This window comes from Pelobates fuscus, chromosome 6 (assembly GCF_036172605.1).
Source record: "Pelobates fuscus isolate aPelFus1 chromosome 6, aPelFus1.pri, whole genome shotgun sequence".
Classification (NCBI taxonomy): domain Eukaryota; kingdom Metazoa; phylum Chordata; class Amphibia; order Anura; family Pelobatidae; genus Pelobates; species Pelobates fuscus.
The window spans coordinates 253,476,987-253,502,869 of NC_086322.1; the positions used below are offsets into that span (position 1 = coordinate 253,476,987).

The 25,883-nt window shown below is 40.5% G+C and overlaps 1 protein-coding gene across 2 annotated transcripts in view; it reads left to right on the plus strand.

The window, feature by feature from the left end:
* Nucleotides 1-25,883, plus strand: part of LOC134614799 (signal transducer and activator of transcription 5B) — a 173,377-nt gene that overhangs the window by 135,183 nt on the left and 12,311 nt on the right. For both annotated transcript variants that reach the window (XM_063458962.1, XM_063458963.1), the window contains 2 exons: nucleotides 11,087-11,174; nucleotides 24,618-24,740. In XM_063458962.1, coding sequence (XP_063315032.1) covers nucleotides 11,087-11,174; nucleotides 24,618-24,740 — 211 coding nt within the window. The remainder of the gene's footprint in view (nucleotides 1-11,086; nucleotides 11,175-24,617; nucleotides 24,741-25,883) is intronic.

Genomic DNA, 25,883 nt, shown 5'->3' on the forward strand with positions numbered 1-25,883 from the left:
GGCCCGCGGATTGTGGTACAGCGCCCGTATCCATGTGAGGAACCTCTGTCCCAACCCCATAGCGCCAAGGGTGGTAAGCATGTATGGCCATTTTACCCTGTCAAACGCCTTCTCAGCGTCGGTGGAGAGGAGGAGGAGAGGTTGTCCCTGCGTGCGCGCTCTATGTTGAATTGCGAATACCCTCAGGGTGCTATCTCTTGCCTCTCGGCCGGGGATGAATCCTGTCTGATCCATATGTATGAGTGCCGGTAGAACAAATCTGAGTCTTGTTGCAAGTGCCTTAGTAAATAGCTTAGCATCCACATTTAGAAGGGAAATTGGGCGATAATTGCTACATATCGTGGGGTCTTTTCCCGGTTTTGGCAGGACAGTGATAATAGCAGCCTGGGATTCCGTTCCGAAGGTCTCCCCTGTAGCTATCGCATTCAGAGCCTTCGTGAACCAAGGTAACAGTATGGTCGAGAATGCTTTATAGTACCCCACGGAAAATCCGTCTGGGCCCGGTGCCTTGCCCGTCTTGGTCGATTTCAAGGCCGTTTTTAATTCCTCCTCAGTGATCAGCCCGTCCAGCGTCTCTGCTGTATCGGGGCCGATCGTCCTCTCCACCGACTCTCGCAAGTAGTTCCGCGTCAGGATGCCTTCGTCAAGTGCAGCAACATCGTCGTCTGTCGCGTGTATATTGTAAAGTGAGTGATAGTATTTCTTAAATTCCTCAGCTATCTCAGCCGGGAAGATCGTGGAGGTGCCCGAAGAGAGGCGTAGGCTGCGAACCTGTGAACGGGGGGCATTCCCCTTCAGGAGATGAGCTAGGTATTTCCCCCCCTTGTTGGCATGAGTATAGAAGAACCCCCGATTGCGTTGTAGGGAATTGAGATAACGTTTTGTGAGAAGATCCTTCAGTTGTCGTCTGGCCTGCATGAGTTTCCCATATGTCTCCATTAGGTGAGAGTGTTTGTGTTGCTGTTCTAGAGCTGATATTGATTTGTATAGATCCGCCATTTCGAGTGCAGCTGCTTTCTTTTTGTGGGACGCTATTCGGATGAGTGTGCCTCTAATAACGCTTTTATGTGCCTCCCAAATCGACACTGGAGAGGTTTCCGGCACGTCGTTTTCTTGGAAATACTGTTCTAAAGCTTGGGCAACTTGGGTCCGTGTCCCAGGATCGAGTAGAAGGGCTTCATTCAGCCTCCACGACCACGACGAGGGCCGATAGAGAGGAGATTCAAGGTCCACTGTGACCGTGTTGTGATCTGACCACGTGGCTGGATCTATGGTAGCGGAGATGAGCCTCTGTAGGCCCAGTTGGCGAATAAAAACATAATCGATGCGGGAGTACCGATCATGCAACGCCGAATAATAGGTGTAGTCTTTGGTGGAGGGGTGAAGGGCCCTCCAGCAGTCTACCAGACCCATATCTCCCAGCGACCGTTTCATAGAACGCAAGTGTAGATGGGAGATACTGCTATGTCCCGTGGAGGTGTCCATGATGGGGTCCAGGGATGCGTTGAGATCCCCCCCCAGGATGAGTGCACCTTCCGAGAAGTTGTTTAGTTTATTCAGCATTCCTCTGAGGAACTGAGCTTGTCGGGCATTAGGTACGTAGGCCGTGGCAAACGTGTACATCATGCCCGAGATCGTCCCCTTCAGAAAAAGATAGCGTCCCTGTGAATCAAGCTGACTGTCCAGCTTCTGGAAGTCCAGGTGCGCTGCTATTAGGATGGCCACCCCTGCTTTCCGCGATGTTGGATGATCGCAGAAATAATTGATCGGGAAATGTTTGTTATGTAATCTGGGAGCTGCCCCAGTTCGGAAGTGCGTTTCCTGTAGCAACGCCACCGAGATATGATTCTTTTTTAATTCTCGAAGTAGATGGGTCCGTCGCTCAGGTATGTTCAGGCCCCTGCAGTTAATAGTGCGGACAGACAAGGGAGCAGGGCGATAAGCACTAGGCTCCGCACTCCCCTTTCCGGGATCCATTGTAATGAAGTATACCCTCCCGTCACCTTAGGTGGGCAAATCCAGGGGGGGTCACAACCGCCCTAGCGCGGGTCAAGGAGAGGCCCAGAGGGACAGACCACCCCGGGTGCAGGGCAGGAGGGGGTAGGTCAGAGGAGGGAGAGACTCAAGAACGAGGAGAGAAGATTAGAGAAGAGAAGTAAACGCCCGTGGCAACGGGTGTTACAGCTGAGACAGAAGGCGTCCCAGAAGATCCACCCCCTTATGGGGGGTGACTCGTGCTACGGTCGGAGGCAAAGGGAGTCCGTACCGGCAGCTAGGCCAGGTATCAGGAGGCCCCAGGTTCCGCCGTGTAGGGTAAGCACGAGTGCGTGTTGGGATGTGCGGTTCGGCACCAGACAAGAGTGTTAGAGTATGTATGGGATTGGGAGGGTCCCTACACCCCAACCCCTGACAATGTGTTACGTGAAGTACAAATTAGCGCGATCTGTAAAAAAATTTTTGTATGCGTGAATAATAGAACAGCCATAAGGGCATAACCGTAGCCCATGGATGATAATAATACAATAATTCAAAAGCCAGTAACTATGTAATTTAAGCGGTGTTAATAACAAAGCGCCACAACTTCTGTCCTGTATCCCTACCAGGTGAGGCCCCAAATAGCCATAGAGGTCTAGCCTGCCCCGTGTCATATGCATAGTCGTCGTCGGGGGACCTGGTGTCTAAGGGGGGGGGGGGGGGGGGAGATTCAATACTGTGACATAATACCGTGAGCATTACTGGAACCCCATTACTATGAGTGTTACCAAAGATACTATACCGTGAGTGTGACTAGAGACACAGTACTGTGAACTTTACTGGAGACACAATGCTGGGATTAGTACTGTAGACACATTACTGTGTGCATTACTGGAGGCACAATACTGTGATTATTACTGGAGACACATTACTGTGAACATCACTGGAGACACAATACTGTGAGTGTTACAGAAGGCACAATACTATGAGCATTGCTGGAGACACATTACTGTGAGCATTACTGGAGACACAATACTGTGAGCATTACTGGAGACATAATACTGTGAGCATTACAGGAGACACAATACTGTGAGTATTACTGGAGACACATTACTGTGAGCATTACTATAGACACAATACTGTGAGTGCTACAGACAATACAGTGACACAGTACCGTGTGCATTACTGGCTATACGCTGCTGTGTTACTGAAGACACATTACCGTGAGTGTTACTTGAGACATAGTACTGTGAGCATTACTGGAGACACAATACTGTGAGTATTACTGGAGACACATTACTGTGAACATTACTGGAGACACAATACTGTGAGTGTTACATAAGGTACAATGCTTTGAGCAATATTGGAGACACATTACTATGAGCATTATTGGAGATACAATCCTGTGAGCATTACTGGAGACTCAATACTGTGAGTATTAGTGAAGGTACATTACTGTGAGCATTACTGGAGACACAATACTGTGAACGTTACAGAGAATACAGTGACACAATACCGTGAGCATTACTGGCTATACACTGCTGTATTACTGAAGACACATTACCGTGAGTATTACTGGAGACACAGTACTGTGGGCATTACTGGAGACGTATTACTGTGAGCATTGCTGGAGATACAATACTGCTAGTATTACTGGAGACACGGTACTGAGTATGCTACTGGAGACTCAACATTGTGAACACTACTGGAGACAGAGCACTGTGAGTGTCATTGGAGATACAATACCGTGAGTACCATTGGAGACAGTATTCAGAGTGTCGCTGGATATACAACACTGTGAGTACCGCTAGAGACATGGTACTGCGAGCATAATAAGAAACAATAACAATATAAAAGGGTGGGTGGAAAGTAGTGAGACCCACGTGCAAGTAAGCCCGTGTAAGGGGCACTCCAGCCCTAGTTACAAAATGTAAAAATAGAAAGTACAGTGCGCGATAGACAGTAAGCTTATAATGCGGTAGCTGGGGGGGGGGGGAATATACAGGGAATATACTTTTTTTTTTTTTTGCATATTATTTTATTTTATTTTTTTTGTTTTTTTGTTTTTTTGTTTTTGTTTTTGTTTTTTGTTTGCTTTATTTATTTATAGGGGGGGGGGGGGGAGACATGCATATTCTGGCGTATCCTTTATTGCTCTGACTAATATATCCTAAGTCTTGCTTACAGTGTGAATTTTTATAGAGGAGTCGTTTATTTATTATTATGTTTCTTCCCTTTCTCTTTCTTTTCTCTTTATTCCTCTTTTTATTTATTTATTTTTATACATATTGTATGTGGCTTGTATTTTTTATTCCTGACTTTTGATACCTTTTGTCTAGTCGGGGGAAAGGAAAAAGAGGGGGGGGGGGGGGGACGGGGCAATCAAGAGCATATGGGGAGTGGTGAGACCCAATCACAGAGTAAAACACATCGTAGGCATAAGTCCCCACACCATCCATGCCTGCAATTATAGTCCAATGCATGCCACCCCAAGACCCCCTCCCAAAACCCCCAGCGTCCAGAAGTGCAGTCCTGCGATTACAGGATCCAATTGCCCCCACGTTGACACTGTCCTGGCAAGGGGCAAGGGGTACAATACAGGCATAAAGATTACTGCATAGGGACGGTGCCCCGGAACCCCCAGTACCCACACCCCCCCAAACAAATAGAGTGTAACCACATCAGCCCTGTGATGATACCTTTGGCCCAGGAGGCTCCAATGTCACACGGGGGGGGGATGCGGACCCAGCTCGGTGGGCGCAAGGGGTGACCCAGGTAGGGGAGGACAGTACTTACTCAGCTTGGTCCCCGGAACCCTGTCGACGACGCTGGTATGGTCGACCCATTGGAGATCCGCGTCTGCGGGGAGCACCCCTCTGCCTAGGTTCCTGCCCTTGAGGGCCTAGGATCCAATTCATGACCGGAGTAGGTGGTAGATTAAGCTCTTGTAGGAACCGTGGAACGTCTTCAGGCCATCTAGCCGATATCCAGGTATTGTGGTGGCGTGCCATCAGTGCAAAAGGAAATCCCCACTTGTAGGTGATGTTGTTTTCACGGAGCATTGTTGTCACCGGCCGGAGCGCCCTCCTTGCTTCCAGAGTGAGTGGAGAAAGATCATTATATAGGGATATGGGAGTACCGTGGAAGAGCCATGTGGGCTGTGTCCTGGCCTTTTTCATGATCATGTCCTTAACAGGGAAGGATTGGAGGCAACAGATCATATCTCTTGGGCCATCATCCGCCGCCCGTGGTCGTAATGCTCTATGTGCACGTTCAAAAGCAAATGTTTGAGGAGCTTCGGCGCCCAGTATGCTCGTGAAGAGCTCCGTGAGTAGGTCTTGGGGATTCTCCCTCCCTTCAGTCTCCGGGATCCCCCGGATCCTGACATTGTGCCTCCGGCCCCTATTATCCAGATCCTCCAAGTGCCGTCGCATGTGGAGGATTAAGTCTCCCTGTCTGGAGACAGCAAGGTCGGTAGCCGCGTGCTGTGCAGCCTGTGAGGCAGTAGAGTGTTCCAAGGCCTGTATACGGCCTGCCTGCTCTCCCACTTCCGACCGCAGCCCAGCCATCTCAGCTCTCATGGCGTCTTGGATCGTGGTGGTGAGGGTGAGGAGATCAGCCTTAGTAGCCATGGCAGCCATGGCAGCTGCCATGGTCCTCAGTTCGGAGCTGATCCGGTCCAAGGCTGGGGAGTCGCCACTTGCCATCGAGGTAGGTAACCGCGTGGTCGGGCTTGGGCCCGGGTTCTCAGTCTCGCCGGGTGTTTCACGAGGCGGCTGCAGAAAACCATCCATCGGCCCCTGCTGTGGGTTTGAGTGTGGGTTCTTAGGGGTCTGTGGGTTATCTGTGCGGCGGCTACGGCCCATTTGTGTTCTATTGCGTATGGGAGATCGCTTCATAGGGGTGAGGTGTAGCGGAGCTCAGACTCTAAGCAGCCATCTTAGTCGGTGTCGAAGCCACGCCCCCTGAGATCATCACTTCTGATTATCTCAGCCAAGGAAGTGAGCCTGGGGGCAGACCCAAATGCAACCCTGGCCAATCAGCATCACTTCTTAGAGACTTATTGAATTGAATCAATGCATCTCTGTGATAAAAGATTAATGTCTCCATGCAGACCATATTTATAACCAAATTACAGCATGTACATCAAAATGAATCATGTATTTTCTTTACAGAAAGTCGCAGTACACAGCAGCAGGGATTTTCTTCCTTACTTTACCAAAGGATAGGCAGATTTTATACCCCCACCTACCACAAAAACAAAATCTTCATTCTTTTAGTAATACCCTCAAAACTTTCACCATTAAGATATAATAGAAGGAATTCTCCCAGGAACCCCAGTTTTCCGAATATTCCCACAGGAAACAGTGCCATTTTTGTTTTATTCATACACAAAATAAAGCACCCCGCTTACAGCAACAGTGGCTTAGTATCTAACAGTTTAAAATACATAGTAAACACAAAGAGAAAGTTACCTGCGCTTTAGCCCAAATCCTTGTGTACATTTTAACAAAATGGAGGCTCTTTAGATTTATTCCAATGGCCATTTGAATATAAGATCACCTGCCACGTCAAGGCAAGCCTCAAAAGGTGAGTCCTACACTATCCATTAGATCTGCTGATATCAGCCAAGAATCTCCAATAATACAGGAAAGGGTATTTTATAAAAACCTTTCACATGTTAACCCTTTATGGGGATTCTAGACATACAATAAACTTTGCTGGTATCAGACAAAGTTAAACGTCTCTAATGAGACATGAACTATGGGCAATGAAAAAATTCCTCTTATAGAGTTTAGGGTGAAGCTACCAGATGCTAGAACCTTTATGAATTAAGGGTCTTAATATCTTTCCTGGAACGAAAGCAAGGTTTAAGTTTGAAGCACCAGCAAAGAGATGCCTCAGAGGCTTTCCCTGCTTTCCCTGCAGTATTCTTTGCATATTTTTGTTCAAGTTTGTCACCTGAAAAAGTTCAAGACAAAGCCAAAAACATTTATGCTGTTCCACTTTCAATATTCAATATTTTACAGCTAAAAAAGCTGAATTTTCATCATTTATGAATTGGTTTCAAGAAGATTTGCAGAAGACCTTTCTGGATATTAGGTCGACTGCTTTGAATTGTCCTAGCACTTCTGACTCTGCTAATTTATCAGTTGTATCAGCCAGATCTCCTTCACTGTCTAGTTCTGGCGATTCAAGGTTAAGCTATAATTCTTACTCCTCTGTATTTTCAAAGGATTTGTCAGTTTATGCAGAGGATCTCTTAGTGAAACTTATTGAGGACAATTCTTGTGTTATGGAGATGGAGGATGGCACTGTTCACAGGACTTAAAAATATGCTCAAGTTTTTCATTTACATCTTGACTAGAGACTGACAAAACCATGAAAAGAGAGCTTAAATGACAACGCGTTTTAAAAATGGTTTTGCACTAAAAGACAAACCTCTTGACTCTATGTCTACAATAGATGTGCCTATAGCACAACTGGGGAAAATGTGCTACTATATCAATGATAGAGAGTTTCAAAGATCCCCTGGATAAAGAATATGAAACTTCCTTGCGGAGTATATTTCAGACAGCAGCCACGCAGAGTAAAGCTCTCATTACAGGTTCATCTGTCTTAAAGGCCCAGAGAATATGGCTTAACAAGTTAGAAAAAGCTTTGGCCAAGGAAAATCCTGTAAAATTATTGAACAAATATTAAGATGGCTTCCAAATTTCACTGTGATGCTTCTTCAGAAAATCTTTGTCTAGCAGCAAGGGTCATGGGTTTTATCACATGTAGGTAGAAGAGCTGTGTGTCTAAGATACTGGTCTGCAGATGCCCTTTCTAAGTTATCCCTCTCCAATTTACCCTTTGAACAAGGTAAATCTAGGTTTTTTTTCCTTGATGAGTTCTTAAAATCTTTGGCAGAGGGGAAGAAAGCCTTACCCCAGTAGAGAGAATAGAATTGAAAAAAAATGTCAACAGGTCCTGCAAGGAGATCTCTATTGCAAATTAAACTCTAACTTTAGAGGAGTAAAAAGATTTGAGGAGAGAGCAATGGATTAGAAGAAATTGTCCATATATAACAAATTTAAAAAAATTCTGCCACCGCACCAGTAGAAAGAAGACTGACAAATATGTGTCCTCTTCTAAAGTTAGATTTTCATTTGCAGGATCTGTTGAAATTTTGTTTTTTTTTTATCACCCATGGTAATCAAAAAACACAGGAACAATAGGTCTTCAATTTCATTAGAACAGGATACTAAATAGAATTATTCCATCCTCCTCCTTATGGTTCCCTTTGTACATAAATCTAGGCAACTACATAAGAACGAGGTTATCTATCGACTACCAGGACAAGAAGAATTTCAAGGCTCTTATTCCAGATCCTTACTGGTTAAAAAAAAAAAAAACAGATGGTTCTTTCAGTCCTATTCTAGACTTAAAAAATATGAACACATTTGTAGAAAGAAAAACATTCAGGAAACTATGCAATCAGCCACGGACCTCTTAAAGGGACACTATAATTACCCATACCACTTTATTTCAATGAAGTAGTCTTGGTGCAGTGGCCCTGTCTATTTAACCGTGCAATGTAAAATATATCATTTTTTTTGTAACATTGCAGGATTAAATCTAGGTGATTCCGTCGCACTTGAAAGCCCATAGGAAAGCATCTAAAGGCTTTCCTATGGGGAAGTTTGAATTTACAGACTGCAAAATGTGCATGTGCCTTAGTTACCCAATACTCCTCTATGAGGAGAATTGGATTGTGCCATGATGGAGTAAGCCATGGCTACTCGATGACAATGCAGAAAAAGGTAAGCAAATCATTTATTTTATTAATTCTTATGACAAACGGGGTTGAAGATCTTATTACAAGGGACACTACAGCATTAGGAATACAATTATGCAGTTCAGCAGTCAAATGGCCTCAGTATACAGGAGGGGGAATAAAAACAGAATATAGAGCTCTCTGTATATTTTTAAAAGGATCAAATCAGATAAAGAGTTATACTCACAAACAGAGAGCGAATATTGGTATTGCTCAATCCCAATAGGCATAGGTGGTATAATCTCCACCATAGATGTCGCTTTTGTGAGTCCTCTAGTTAAGATCTTCAATGATAGGTTAGGAAGCTCCAACACAAAATAACTGACTTTATTTGGAGACAAATAGTAAAACCAAGTGTAACATAAAAAGATTCATAAAACACTAATGCGTTTCACCTACAGTAAGGCTTTCTCAAAAGGCTTGAGAAAGCCTTACTGTAGGTGAAACGCATTAGTGTTTTATGAATCATTTTTTAGAAAGCCTGACTGTAGGTTAGTGTTTTATGAAACCCTTAGAAGAGCGCTAGCATTCTTCAGGCCATAACCCTTTCTATATATATCACGAATGAAATTTTGAACGAGTTTTACTAGAACCCAATCCTTTGGTGGATCGGGCTATAGTAAAACTTGTTCCAAGTTCCTTTTAAGGAATATTATTCCTCCTTGGGATTTGAATCTAGTCCTATCAGGTTTACGCTCTGATACCTTTATAGGATGTTTGAACCTTTGCATTCTTGTTCAGTTCAACTGCTTTCATTCAAGACAGTTTTTCTGTTTTTGATCTCTGTAGCGTCTGGTGAAAGCGCTCCCAAAGCCTGCAGTTCATCTAGCCTTTTAGCATATTTAGTATTTCTTATGGATTAAGTAGTTCCTTCATTCAAGCCAAAAGCAATTTCAACATCTCGGGCATTGTAAGTTGCAGCTTCAGCCAAACAAATTTGCAAAGTAGCAACTTAAGCTGTTCAATACATACTTTTACTAAATTTTATAAATTCGACTTACTTTCCTTGGACGACGCTTCGTACCGGTGAAAGGTGCTTCAAGCAATCGTCAAGATACTCATCCTTCAGTATAGTTTGTAAAATCTCTGCTCTTGTGTACTGCCACTATCTGTATGGAAAAACAGAATTTGTTACTCATCATAAATTACCTTTCCCATAAGATTAGTGGCAGTAAAGGTTTCCCTTTAGATTAAATATGTTTGTAAGAGTCTTGTTATTATGGGGTTCCTAGAGGGATTCCTTCTTTGTCATAATGGGGATGAGTTTGAGGGCATTACAAACAAAAATAAGAATTTGTTTTAGGGTAAAATCCGCCTATTCTGTGCTAAAGTCAGAAAAATCCCTGCTGTTGTGTACTGCTGCTAATCCTACAGAAAAGGAAAATTATGTTGAGTAACAAATTCTGTGTGTTCTATTTTTTTTGTGGTGAGTAGCAAATTCTGTGTGTTTGTTTTTTAACAAAATGTATTTCTCAAAATATGGTTAGATGTCTTTCATTCAGAATGTGTCCTTATTTTAAAGTTATGGTTGTATTCATGTATGGACGTTAAATCTGTACTGTCTTTATTGGGCTCAGTTCATCTGAGATGTTCCAATAATTGTAAAGTTGGCTGCTAGACAATTTCTAATTTTCCTAAAAAAAATTTGAGTGATTACCTCTATGTAATGGTATTGCAAAACCTAGTTTTTCTATTTTTATTTTACTTGGTTTAACCACGGAGGCTCTCTTTGTGTCATGGTGCACAACAAATAAAAATGGTTAATCAACCTATGTTGGATCACTTGACATGGATTGACCAATGAGGAATCTCATTTTAGTTGAAATATCATCATGCTAATCGGCTGTTTCCGCTCTAGAACTTCATCGATGGCTAAGGTCGCTGGTTATGAATATTCTCCGCAAGTTATCAGAATGATGGGCCATGCTATGGCCCTTTTTATTTATTAAATAAAGAAAGTTTTCAAGAATTTTATTTTATTAAAAACCAAAACATATAAAAGCGTAAAGAGTAAATCTCTGAGCAGCTCCTTCCACAATACCTGTTTTGTCTGTGTTAACAGCCATAAACAAAATGCATTGACATCAACTATCATTTAATCTCAAACTCTGCTCTCCTTCCCAGAAGTTGTTGACCTACAATTTCCAGAATTCTTTGAATGCAATAGATAGCCAGAGAATCATGAGAGTTGTAATTCCACAACATTCTGGGGAGGGCAAAGTTCGAGATGCCTAATTTTGAAAAACAAAACTTCAAATTTGCTTTGCATGTAAGGATTTCTTTGTCTTACAGTGAAAGCAGTGGTGAGATCCTAAACAATTGCTGTGTAATGGAGTATCACCAGGCCACTGGAACGCTGAGTGCTCATTTCAGGAATATGGTATGTACCATGCATTTGTATCTGTTATTTAAAAGTTTTATTTCTTTGTTTTTTGTGCGTTTTTTTTTTAGTTTTTGTTTTTAGTATGTTTAACTGAGTAACTAGAATTGCAAATAAAAAATAAAATAACCCATGGGAGCTCAGTCTAGCGAGATAATAGGCTGTTACCCTGCCTTGAGCACCAGTCCCTTGGTAGTATTAGATCTAATTCCAAAGGCTTCACACAGTAGTGCAAATAGGAAGGAGTTTTGCTCATGATTAAGCCTTGATGCCAAAACGTTGTGTATCATTTTGTTCTACTGATCCTGAATAAAACCTCTTCCTATTTGCACTACTCTGTGAAGCCTTTGGAATTTGGTTTTGAGATAATAAGCCAATTCGAAGACAGCAGTTGATTTAAAAACTCTGAATTACTTGTACTTGCAGACCACACTATCAGGATTATTTACCAAAGTGAGACATCAAAGTCCATGTCGAAATTAATGCTTGAGTAGCCACACTGAAAGCATAGCGGACTTACAAAATGTTTCCAGTTACTTTGACCTTAAAGGACAACTGTCACTTCAAAGCTATTTTATAATATAAAAATCCTTTCATCAAGTTTATATAAATATATGTAAAAGAAATAAGAAAACCCCTACCCTACCTTTGGTATATGACAGGATTCTTTAGCCATATACATGCACTTTTGGTCAGACCGTGTTTGAAAGACTATAGTTAGTCTCTATGGTCTTCCCTGCTTCACTCCATGCAAATGGCTTAAAGGACCATACTCGTTTTCCTGGCACTATAGTGCCCTGAGGGTGCCCCCACCCTCAGGGTCCCCCTCCCGCCAGGCTGGATGGAGTGGAAGGGGTTAAACTTACCTCTTTTTCCAGCGCCGGTCGGGGAGCTCTCCTCCTGCTCTCCTCCTCCTCTCCACCTCCTCGGCTGAATGCGCATGCGTGGCAGGAGCCGCGCGCGCATTCAGCCGGTCTCATAGGAAAGCATTTACAATGCTTTCCATGGATGCTTGTGTCTTCTCACTGTGATTTTCACAGTGAGAAGCACGCAAGCCCTCTAGCGGCTGTCAATGAGACAGCCACTAGAGGCTGGCTTAACCCTAATATAAACATAGCAGTTTCTCTGAAACTGCTATGTTTATATAAAAAAGGGTTAACCCTAGCTGGACCAGGCACCCAGACCACTTCATTAAGCTGAAGTGGTCTGGGTACCTATAGTGGTCCTTTAACTCCGAATGGAAGCACTGCGCCAGAGGACTGCTGACATTATAGCCACTTAGATAGAGCAGTTACAGTGCCTACAGAGTTCCTTTAAGTGAATAACCCTATATGCCTTCACTGAGTCCGTTAGAATGAAAGTGATAGCAGATATATTAATATTCTGGAAGTGCAAGTGAAGATGGTTGTAGAAAATGTTGGCTCAATAGCAAATGATCACTTTGTGAGATTATATTCATAATATATAATGTGTGTATATATATATATATATATATATATATATATATATATATATATATAAAATTCATTCATTTGGCGTTACCACAGTGTAGTTTCAATGCTCAATACATGCAGAAACATTTTTAAAAAAAATGTAAATCCCAAATTTTGGTTGATCTGCGGATCTTAAATCTGAAGCACCACATCGACATATGAAAGACCAACACAGAGAATGGCCGAATTTGTTTGTTTTGTGATTCCGTATTCTCTCCGTGTAGCAAAAAAATACGAGATGATTGATGGTTGGGGGTCAGACACTAAAGCAAATAGCTAAATGAAATAAAATAAGAAAACAGCAGGACCAAACACTTAAAATACTCAACACAATGCTGGAAAGTAACAGAACATTCAATATTAAGAATGTTGACGGAATTTGGTCAAAATTCGGTTGACTAAAATCCGACTAGAATTAGCTTCATTAAAAAGGTGCACATAAGAGCCTATCACTGTACTGCAAAATATATGTACTTAATATTATGTATATATTTTTACTTTATGTATATATTTTTAACTTTTAAAGTACTTTAGACCACTTTTTAGAAAAAAACACTATGATAAATCTCCCCAATGGCTAATGCTATATACTCTGCCCAATAGGACTTTTATTCACGAAGTCAGATAACTAGTTTACTTCAAAATATGGATGTTCTTGAGTCATTAAAGGTCTTTTGAATAGCAAAAAAGGTTCATGTGAATGGGTTTGGTCACTTGCAGTAGCAATAATACTCCCTACCTGTTTTGTGAGGCGTGGAGCACTTTCTCTCACGAAAATGTAAAAATTAAAACTACATTTCGAATGTCCCACTGTGTTAACTTAATTCCATAAATCCTGTTGTGTCACATGTTGTGAGTTATTTTGCAAAATACCACACCTCCTTCTGATGTATGAGGTTCTGACTAATGTCCATTTGAAATCAGAATAATTAGTGGGTATTCTATGGTACTTAAAGTGGACCTTTGACTAAAGAGTTCTTTTGGTTTCCAGCCGACGGAGCTCTTTAAGCCCTCAGGATGTCCCCCTTAGCCTCTTCTGGCCCTGGGTACCTTAAAGAATGTATTTTATTTTCAGTACTTCTCCATTAGATTACGGTTTTAACTGTGAGGTTAGTGTTATCATCAAAATGTATTTTCTATCCATTTTATATCAGGGTCATATAACAAAAGAAAATGAGATCACATTCTCTGCAAAAATTACCTGGGAAGATAGATATCAAAAAGTATTGATGGTCAAAATCGATGACTAACTAGTACGGCAAGAAGAGGATCATAAAAAAACAACTTATCCTGAAAGTACAAAAGATAGTAGCACCATAAATTAAACATACTTTTAAAGTGTGCAAAAACTCTTTTATCTTAAAACGGGCTAGTAATGAAAAAGAAAATAATAGAAAAGGGATGAACAAGAACATGTATAGCAATATTAACCCCTTAAGGACCAAACTTCTGGAATAAAAGGGAATCATGACATGTCACACATGTCATGTGTCCTTAAGGGGTTAAAGGTCAGCTTTAACCTCTTCTGATTTAAAGAATCTGAAATTGTTAAATGAAAACAATGTGCATTGTTGACCGTGCGTTGGAACTAAAGATTGTTTGTTTTTGTTTTTTTGTTTTTTCTTAGTATAAATAATTTTATCAAACAAAGATATTAAAGATTTTATCAAACATCCACAACACAGCGTAGAACAAATAAGGTGACTGTGTTTAGACATGTAAGCAGAGGATAACATAGTTAAGCAATTATTATCATGTCATTATTGAGTAGAGACCTTTTGAGGATAAAAGGTGTTGGGTAATCTAAGGTTTTATATGTATGGAATACAGATGTAATTATACCTGGTGATATTCACACACATACAGCCTTCAGGGACCTTGGTGTTCTTTGTTTTAAGCGGTGATGTAAACACTTATGAACAGAAGATGGCAAAAAAAAAAAAGAGACTTTGCATAAAATATTTATACGTTTAATAATACACACTAAAACACCCACAGCACCAAAAACACAATTCTAATCAATTTACTACACCTTATATTGTTTCAAATCATCAAGTCAATTCATTTACCCGATAATACTAAAGACCAACGTTACACCTCTTTGCATCTACAAGCTTCTCAGTTCTCGGGTGATTAGATAGAGATACAAGCTTCCCAGCAGAACCCATCATTCAGAATTAACAATAAGACACCCCTTGAGCTAAGGAAACAATTGTTAGTTTATTAATCAGTTTGCATATGAACCAACCCTGCCAAGTCATACTGTCAATAGAATTTTGCTATCGCAACCTGATACATAACTTAATGCAATGGTAGGCCATAACTTTCTTTATCCCAATAGATTTAAGACATAATCTAATAAAATGTAAGGTTCCTTCTAGCTTTAGTATTTTTATGTTGAACATATATATATATATATATATATATATATATATATATATATATATATATATATATATATATATATATATATATATATATATAAAACTATTTTATTAATACCTCCTCAGTGGGATATGTTTAGTTCACAATATATATACACATGTTTTTATTTGTGACCGTTTTTATTTGGAACGAATAAAGGTTATATTTTAAAGAAGTCCTTGGAGTGCTTTCTATCTTCACTTTGCTTTGTATATATATATATATATATATATATGTATAGTCAAATTAATTTTATATTTAAAATAAAGAAAAAACGTTTATATATATTCTCAATATTTTATTGCGAACTAACTGAGTTTGGGATTCTCCTCTCTGGGTGTTCTGTTCTGTAACACTGTCTATTGCCCTCAGTCAGCCTCTTACAGGATCTTATTTTGATGATATTTTTAAAGGACCACTATAGTGCCAGGAAAACATACTCGTTTTCCTGGCACTATAGTGCCCTGACGGTGCCCCCACCCTCAGGGTCCCACTCCCGTGGGCTTTTCTCCAGCGCTGGGATCCCTCGACGCTGGGACTCTCCTCCCTCTTTTTCCATCATCGACTGAATGCGCATGCGCGGCAAGAGCTGCGCGCGCATTCAGCCAGTCTCATAGGAAAGCATTCTCAATGCTTTCCTATGGACGCAAGCGTCTTCTCACTGTGAAAATCACAGTGAGAAGCGCGGAAGCGCCTCTAGCAGCTGTCAATGAGACAGCCACTAGAGGCTGGATTAACCCATAGGTAAACATAGCAGTTTCTCTGAAACTGCTATGTTTACAGCAAAAAGGGTTAAACCTAGCTGGACCTGGCACCCAGACCTTTAATAGTCTTTAAAGCTCCTATTGATGGTATTGCTGGTCCTATTGATTGGGAACCCTTTATTTTCCCCTTGTCAGTTCCTGTCCGTTGTTTGTAAATAGACAGTACCTGAGATTAGAATAGAAATTTTGGTTGGTTATGGGCGTATCTTAATATGTAATGATAGTTTGGCCCCTGGGACAGTGAGCAGTAGATGGCACTCTTGCCCCAGGTATGAAGACTTTAATTAAATCATCTAATACCTGGTTGAATAAACTGATTGACCTTTAATTCACCTGTACTGGTGTCAGTTAGAATTACTTTAAGTATCTGTCTTTGGCTATGTATATTATTTAGCCAAAGACAAGGTGGTTATATATATTATTGTATATATTATGTATATATCAATAATCCATCTAACCTGTACAAATATTTGATAAATGTATTAATCTATACAAAAATCAAATGAGAGAGTGTGTGTGTGTGGGTATATATATATAAAATATTTCCTTATACCTGAATATCAATCAAGCATATACAAACACAAAGATAAAGCACCGCGCTTACTGCAGCAGTAGCTTAGTATCCAACAGCTTAAAATACATAGTAAAAACAAAGAACGTTACCTGCGCTCTGGCCTAAATCCCCATGTGCATTTAAACAAAATGGAGGCTCTTTAGTTTTATTCTAATGGCCATTTAAATAAATAAGCTCACCAGCCACCTATGTATGTGTAGAAGCCCTATAAAGGGTTAAATGTTAAAGGGTTTATAAAATACCCCTTCCTGTCTTACTGGAGATTCTTGGCTGATATCAACATAACTAATGGCTAGTGTAGGAACTCACCTATTGAGGCTTGCCTTGACGTGGCAGGTGAGCTTATATATTCAAATGGCCATTAGAATAAAACTAAAGAGCCTCCATTTTGTTTAAATGCACATGGGGATTTAGGCCAGAGCGCAGGTAACGTTCTCTTTGTTTTTACAATCAAGGATATAGTTACACACTACTAAAGCAATCACATGTTTTAGGTTACATATGTAAATCATGATTTCATTATATTTAATAAAGTTCTATTCCTTTATAGTTTGTTCTTATTTAATGATTTTAATATGGAAGTGAGTTTTCTGTGAGACCTCAGACTTTGGCTCTTGTTGGCTGGCAAACATTCTGAATTGTTTTGTGTGCAAACAATTGCATTGTTCCTTTGCTCCTTCGCTGATTTTTGGATTCTAGGATTTGCTTGTGGGAAAGTCCATTTTAATTTAATTACTTATTGTTAATTTAATCCTTATATCCATATATATATGTTGTGGCAGAACTATAGATAAAGATGTTTGTTTGTTTCTCAAGGTCTACAGCCCTAAGGCTATTTTGACATTTGTCCAGAGAGTAGTTGTTAGGCAGTGTTAGGAAAAACCCAGCCAGTCTCATCATCCATATTGTTCTGTGAATATAAAAATTCATACTGTACCAAATAGCACAACAAATGAAAGAAGGAGGGGTTGGAAAGTGTCACAAATTCCTCTTCATTCGATGATTGCTTTGGCATATCGATTGATACTGTGCGTCACTTATGTTTCACTTTTGCAATGGTCTGCTTTACTCCTCGACATCTTATGCTTACTTGAAACCACATAATTTTCTGGTGCCATAACGGTTCACACCATAAGTTTTGACATCACTTTTGACACTTGCCAGTGGTGCAATTTTTTTGGACTATTCAAGACCGTGCCTGTCAGGATTAAAGTATGATCCAGCACGTAGAATTGGGTAACACAGAGGACTGATAGGTAACGTATACCGGACCTTAGAATGGCCGGACTAACGTACCAAAGAATAGTCAGGAATAGCCGAGGTCAAGGGACACAGAAAGAGACGGACAACGATAAGGACAAATCCAGGGGTCAGGGATGCCAGAAAACAGAGAAGTCAAAAACAATGCCAAAGTCAAATAACCAGAATTACCAGAATCAATAACGCGCTCTCGGACAACCACAGGGGAAACCACGACAGGGCAATGAGCAAGAGGAGAACTGGGCATAAATACCCCGCCTGTGGATCTGATTGGCTTTAACCGGCCTTTGACCCCAAAGGTTTGACACCAGGTTCCTATTTGCATGATTACTGGTCAGCACAAACCCTCCTGTGGATTGATTGCTGCTCGGCACAACTTTTCCTGTCAGGACAGTAATGTTGCTCGGCACAACTTTTCCTGTCTAAACAGTAAATTCCATTAATCAAAATTTTTATAAGCGGATGAATACGTGACACTGCCATGGTGTTCTTTGATACCTGAGAATGTATATTCATTTAGTATACTGTCCAGCTGGTTTTGACTCGGCTCTGTTCCTCGCCATTCGTTCTGATCCCTGTTCTCCATGATTTTGACTTATTCAGCGACCTTGTGCTTTTCTGTAATCCATGACTTTACTCTCTTTTCTGTAATCCACGACTTTAAGCTCGTTTATGCTGAATTAACTAGATTGATTAGGAGCATGGGCTTGTAGGCAAAGAGGAGACATGGGTTATGGTTTAGTAGATATGCTTCTAGAAATAGGGCGAGAATGATGAGTCCACATATTTTAATGTGCCATCAACTTAAGGACAGTGTCAGCAAAGATGACTGGTCTCCTGTAACATCTACCTATGTGAGAATCACTTGAAGGCAGACTCTGGAATTTTTTAGATGATAAAGCAGTGGTGTGGGAGAACACATTTTCTTTCAATGCTTCAGTTAAAAAGATATTGGTTCCCACAGAACATTTTGCAAAGGGTGGTAAGAGGGGGCAAAGAAGGGCGGAGTACAGAGTCGAGATAACATTGTCCGGTAACTGATGTATCAAGTATATCGGGCGATGCCCCTGCAGAGGAGATGGCGATGGGAGGATTTGAACATTTCAATATAACCAAGGCGTGCAAAATATTGCACCGAAGTAGGTAATGCCGGTGAGAGGAGCTCAGTCTTGGCTTAATCTTCTTTAAAAAATAATTTTTACTGCATTATCTTCCTGCGTAGAGGTTTGTTATTCTTTTGTGGAAACACTACCAGGTTTCTTTAACTGAGTGTAGTTTGTTGTTTTTTTTAATTAACTTAGGTGCCATAGCCTGCTCATTAAATCAATCTTTGTCTGAGTAGTTGTGATTTATTCCCATCGCTTCTGGGAACTTCTCAAAGCTATTTAGCCTGATGGTAAATTGAGTTTCTGTAGAAGTCCTTCATTATATATTTGAAATGTGTTTTGTTATGTATCTTCACCCTTCAAAAGGAGTTCAGCAGTAAATATTCCCATGTGAAAATTAGAATTTACTAATCAGACCTCGTAGGGACTTTTTATCAATGCATTTCAAGCCTTCCTATGAAGCTCCTTTATTAAAGGGACACTCCAGGCACCCAGACCACTTCTGCTCATTGGAGTGGTCTGGGTGCCAACTCCCACTACTCTTAACCCTGCAACTGTAATTATTGCAGTTTTTCATAAACTGCAATAATTACCTTGCAGGGTTAACTCCACCTCTAGTGGCTGTCTACTAGACAGCCACTAGAGGTCACTTCCTGGTCCATAGCACAGTCTCGCCCACCGGCCGACGCAATGGACAGGAGGAGCGTCGCGGAGGAGGAGACAGCGGCGAGGGACATCGCCGCTGCCTCAGGTAAGTGACTGAAGGGGTTTTCACCCCTTCAGTAACCGGGGATTGGTGGGTGGGAGGGAGAGGGACCCTCCAATGCCAGGAAAACGGATCGTTTCCCTGGCACTGGAGTTTCCCTTTAAGAACATGCTGCTTAGGGACCCAGAAACATCACTAATTCTCTGGGGAACATTGCCTGGTTCTTTCTTGGTAAGATGAGACCCATCAGATGAACATTTGTTTTGTTTTGTGACATTGGCCTTCGGTTTATGGTTATTTTTCTTATTCATAGCATGTGACAATAAATGCTTTAGTTTTATTTTCTGGTTATCTGCATGACCCAATAGCAGACTACCACATCATGTCCATACAATTTAACTCCATTTGGGAAAGTTTAAACTTATATGGGGTTAATCTGTAAAGTCGGAATAGTCAGTAATTCAGAATGAATTTAAAACATAGTCAGTTCTGTTTTTAAAATTGACATTAAACAGGCAAAAATCCACACTTTAGTGAATATCCCTGCTATTGTCTACCATTTCTGTGCTGCATTTAACCTGGTCTAGCTGGTGAATAATTTAGTTGTGAATCTTAACTTTATGACTTGGGAAAATTGTATTCCTTTTTCTGTTGTATTTATAGAATGTACGTACAATAACAAATTGGAGAAGGAAGGTAGGAAAGGGTGAGAGAGATTTTGGAACCTTCGTGTAACAGGAACTGGGGCTGAATGGATCTCGCTTTGAGATCCAGACCTGTCCCGGCATGGGATCCTTACCCAGTCCGTTCAGATCTCGCGAGAGGAACCCGGCGGAGCTGCTGGCAATAGCTCCCCGGGTCCTCTCCTGCCTCCCTCCCTGCCTGTGGGTTGGTGGGGAGGGAGGCTTAGAGCAGAGCCGGCGCTCGGATAGCGCCGGCTCTGCATGAGCCGACAGGGGAGATCCTGAGATCTCCCCTGCCGGTCTCAATAGATAGGCGTGCCGTGGGATTAGGGTGTGCCCAGGCACACCTGGCACACCCTGTGCGCGTGCCTATGGGAAGAAATAAACATTAGATGGCCTCTGCCTGTCTTCCTCCTTCAAGGCAGGTATCGACCCCTCTGCCCAGCCTCCGCTTTCTAGGCAGGTACCAACCCCACAGCTTGTCCTTATTCTATATTCTACGAGGAGGTATAATCCCCCCTGCCTCTCCTCCTTTTTTAAGGCAGGTATAAAACACTCTGCCTGCACTGCCTCCAAATACTGCCTTTATAAAGGCACTTGCAGCTCACAGGCCCAGCTTTTGCCGCCTTCTTTACAAAGTCACTTTTGGCTCTCAGGCTAGCTTTTTAAATACATGTCCCAATTAGCAGGGAATAGTGCAGCAACAAAACTGGCCCTATAGCTCTGCTACTGGAATCTGTGAAGGACCTAGTTAAAAAACAACAACTTTTTTTCCACCCAGGACTAGCCCCTATTAACATGACATTTGAGTTATGGTGACAAACTCAATATAGTACATAAATATATGGGGAATCATACATGCAACCACATAACACAATAACATATAATTCTGCAAAGAAGGGGAAGCTAGGGGAACACAAAAATTACAACATTCTGTCTGCATTACCATTGTTTGCAAATATATTGGGAACTACGAACACTTAACCAATAAACAGTGCTTCGACACACAATGTCCCTGTGGATGATTGTGTTTCCATTACAGTGTTCAACCAATATATGGTGTTGTGCAATGCAATGTTCCTGTGAATGAATTTGATTGGGATTCTTTCACACTTGGGTTCCAAACGCTTGGAAAGATATTAATGATTACATAAATATCTGTAGCCCCAGACATATTGTACACCGAAATGGTAAAGCAGAAATTTAAAGGGATACTATAGATATCAAAATAACTTCAGCTTAATGAATCAGTTTGGGTATAAAAATCGTGCCCATCCAGTCTCATTGCTCAATTTTCATTTAGGAGTTAAATCTCTCTTGCTTCTGTTTATGCTGCCCTAGCCACACGTCCCCTGGGTGTGACTCACACAGACTGCATGAAAACATGAAGATAAATAATAAAGTATGATGTCTCACCGAGAGCAGACACTTAACAAAGGAGGAGAAAAAGTCTAAAGAAATGGTTTCATTTTCAAACATATGTTAACTTGCTTTAGATTTTATCTCCTGCTCTGTAAATTGAACTTTAATCACAGTAAGCTCCTGCAGGGTTTAGAAGGCTGTTGGCAGAGCAGAAGATGAGAAAAACCTTACTAATCTAACCTAATTTAATTAATCTAAATTAAACAGAATGTGTAATAAAGGAAGAAATAAACATTAGATGGCTTTTTACAGGAAGTGTTTAGGTATGATATGCATGTCACATACAGAGACTGTATAAGAAAAGTGATTTAACTCCTGAATTGCAGAGAATTGAGCAGTTAGACTGCAGTGGCACGATCTTTACAGCACAACTGCTTCATTGAGCTAAAGTTGCTTTGGTGCCTATAGTGTTCCTTTAAGAAAGGGCATCCTAGAACGGTTTCCATCTTGGCTTGTCAATCATAAACTCTACCCGTCTCTGTCAAAAAACATAGTAAATGGAGGATCACACATGGGTGTGTCTGGACTAAATTGGATCGTGATCTCAAATGCCAAATCTTTAGATACATTTCTAAGAGAATGGGGCATCGCATGAAAAGCTTAACATAAGTTATAGGTGATTTTCAAAGTTTAATTCAATGGTGTTATTTCCAGATAATTGACTATTCACCTTTTAAAGGACCACTATAGGCACCCAGACTACTTCAGCTCAATGAAGTGGTCTGGGTGCCAGGTCCCTCTAGTTTTAACCCTGCAACTGAAAACCAGAGAAACTGCTATATTTCACTAAGGGTTAATCCAGCCTCTAGTGGCTATCTCACTGACAGCCGCTAGAGGCGCTCCCACTGAAAATCACAGTGAGAAGACACTGGACGTCCATAAGAAAGCATTGAGTAATGCTTTCCTATGGGTGGTTTGAATGCGCGCACATGCGCATTCAGATCTGAAGTCAGCAGGGGGAGGAGAGGTCACCAGCGCCAAGGGAGCCTGGCACTGGAGAAAGGTAAGTGTCCCCTTCAGCCCAGCGGGAGGGGGGCCCTGAGGGTGTGGGGGACCTAATGACCCTCTAGTGCCAGGAAAACAAGTTTGTTTTCCTGGCACTATAGTGATCCTTTAAGTATCAGTACTACATTCTCCACATCAAAATAAAAATGTAGCCAAATATAAAAAAAAAAATATATATATATATATATATATATATATAATATATGAAAAACATGTTTAAAACTGCACCAAGCAAATATGGTAAATACGTAGCAAGCAGGTAGGTTTTCATAAAGCAGAATGCTTAAACAATCTCCTTAGTAGATTTTTCTAAAGATCTAAAAAGCTAGTAAAGAAACGTTATGTGTTCAAAAAAGTAGATGTAGCTCATTGTTTATCTAGAGTAGTGGTTCCCAACCCAGTCCTCAAGACTCCCATACCAGTCCAGGATTTAGGGATTACCTGGCTGTGTCTAAGGTGCTTTTAGAAAGAAAAAAAAAACACTTTAGACACGACAGGGTATTCGCTAAATCCTGGACTGTTAGGGGGTACTTGAGGTCTCGGTTGGGAACCCCTGATCTAAAGCATATAGAATTTAAATGGAATCTCAGGTCCCAGTTCTGCCGTGTTATTGTAGATTACGGGAGAATGACTTGGATATCTCACTTGACCAACGGCAGTGGAAAAATGCTTTAGATTGAGTAGCGCTTGTTCAGAGGCAGCTAAACATCAACAACATTCATATAGATTATTGGCAAGATGGTATCTTGGTAGAATGATCCCAGTGGATCTCATTAGGATTCGATTAACTTTATGTGAGAATTGTTGGAGATGTGGGGTGATGGAGGACACCTCATACACACGAAAATGAATAAGTTTGGAGGAAGTTGTTGAAAAATGTGAAATGTGGCCGCCTTTGTATTGTATACAGCATTAGTAATCTTATTTCATACAGATATTCCCTATCATTTTTTTTAAAAAGTCATTGCTGATCCACCTTGTGAGCACTACTATTTCTTCTAAATGGAAACACCAAGTTGGTCCAACTGTTTGCAAATAGCCTGCCGTATTTGAAATACCTTATTCACTATATTAGGGGAACAACTGAACAGTATAATAGAAGATGTCAAGATTGGGACGGGTGTATAAATACTTAGAATAGCCAATTGAAGTCCCTATGTAATTCTTCGGTAAATAAAATTGTATGTATGTCTGTTATTGTTTGCCATTTTTGTTCGTGGGGAGGCGATGGTGGCAGCAAAGTGGGTGAATGTGTCTAATGTCTGTCTTAAATATATTTTTCTTAAAGGAAGTTGTAATAAATAGGGAAATAGGGCAGTAGGTGGGGAATAAGTGGGGCAGTAGGCACTTGGAAGAGATTTAGTGAGGGATAAGCGTATAAAAAGTGAAGGAGAGGAGAGGGGTAATTATAAGGAAAGAAGAAAAGAAAATGAACAATGAAAAACGTGACTATTGTTAATCTAAGTAGAGCGATACATTGTTGTTGTAAATAATTGTTTTTGCTGTCTCTCTCTCTTTCCTCTTCTCTCTTCACTTGCTTGGTGGAGTTTAGCGTTCTTGTTTTTTTGTTATGCTTTAACATCCTCAGATTGATAGTGTTGCGTAACATTATTGCCTCTGCTTTTAAAAACAAAAATTACTAGCAAAAACAGCACTTTACGTTTTTAAAATTGAAATGGCTCTTTTTGCAAAGCCACCTACCAGTGACCATTTGAGTCCCATCTCTCCATTTAGGAGTAAAACGTAATTACTGCAGTAACACATATCACATAAGGCAACTGAACATAAACCACACAGCAACTTGTCTTTGTATAAAGACAAAAAATGTGATTCCTTCTTTTATTATAGATATGAGCAAGATGTATCCATTTGATATAGTAAACTAAATGGAATAAAGAGTGTTTCATCTCCATTTAACTTTCCCTATTGGTACATTCAATGTTAAACAAAAGAGAGACATTTTAGAGTTCTTCATTGCTGATCAACACTATAATTCTCATTTGCAGTCCTTGAAAAGGATCAAGCGCTCAGACCGTCGAGGAGCAGAGTCTGTAACCGAGGAGAAATTTACCATTTTGTTTGAGTCTCAGTTTAGTGTGGGAGGAAATGAACTTGTGTTCCAGGTCAAGGTAATGACAAATGTAATAAAACGCTAGCATGTTTGTGGTGATCTATTAATTTGAATGCAACATCTATAACTAAATGGACACATGTGTAATTGCATCATTGAAGTCATTTTCCTACCTGGATCATAACATTTTTAATTTAAAATGTTTTAATTATCATGGGTGAAGACTTCCGACTGAATAAATGCCAACATTCTCAGGTTAGTTAAATTAGATCTTAAGTATCACTGCTCAACTCAATATATATTTGTTTTGATTGGCTTAGGTAACTAATATAAAGTAATGAAGAAGATGAGCTGGCTTTAACTTGTTAGAAAAAAGTACCAGAGTGTTACAAGAAAATAGAGGGGAAAATGTCATGGCATATTACAGTGTGGAATAACTTAGAAAAAGACCGTCCTGGCCGAAATATGCACCAACTACGGGCTTGTTTCCATGCTTGTTGCATTCGTTTAATGACAAGTTGTTAATCATTAAAAAGGTGGTATGAAACAAATAATATCGGTATTGAACACCTGTTTTTTTTTAGATTCAGAAAGAGAATTGAAAAGGGACAAACCATAAATCCTATTACTATAGCTAGCCCTATTTATTTCTCTTCCGCTGTATATAGAAGATCTAGATATTTTACAATGGCAAAACCACAATATAAAAATAATTTCAGGTCTTTATGATAGCGAAACCTTAAGATCTTTTTCCAACTTAAACATTTTCTTACTTTAGATCTAACAAGTCATCCAGAATTAATAGACATTCTTTATACTACACAACTTAACTCTAAAACAATTACTATAATTGGTAAAATTCTAAATAAGAGAACTATCTTAAATAAATCTAAAGTTGTTTCCAGTTGGGATAGAGATTGTACTTTTACGGTTTCTTCAGAGATTTGGAGCAATGCCCATGCCCGCCATGCATTGTATCAGTCTACATGAACAATACTTTAAGTTAATGCAGACATAGTATATGGTTCCTACTTGCCTTGCAAAGTTCGATACAAATTTGGATAATTTTGGCAATGCCATAAATAATAATAGATCATTTTTGTTGGCGTTGCCAAAATTATCCAGGCACACAAAAGTACATTTGGTGGGAATGGCCGAGACTTGCTCCTATCTAAAAATTTGTTGAAGAACAACTGATACC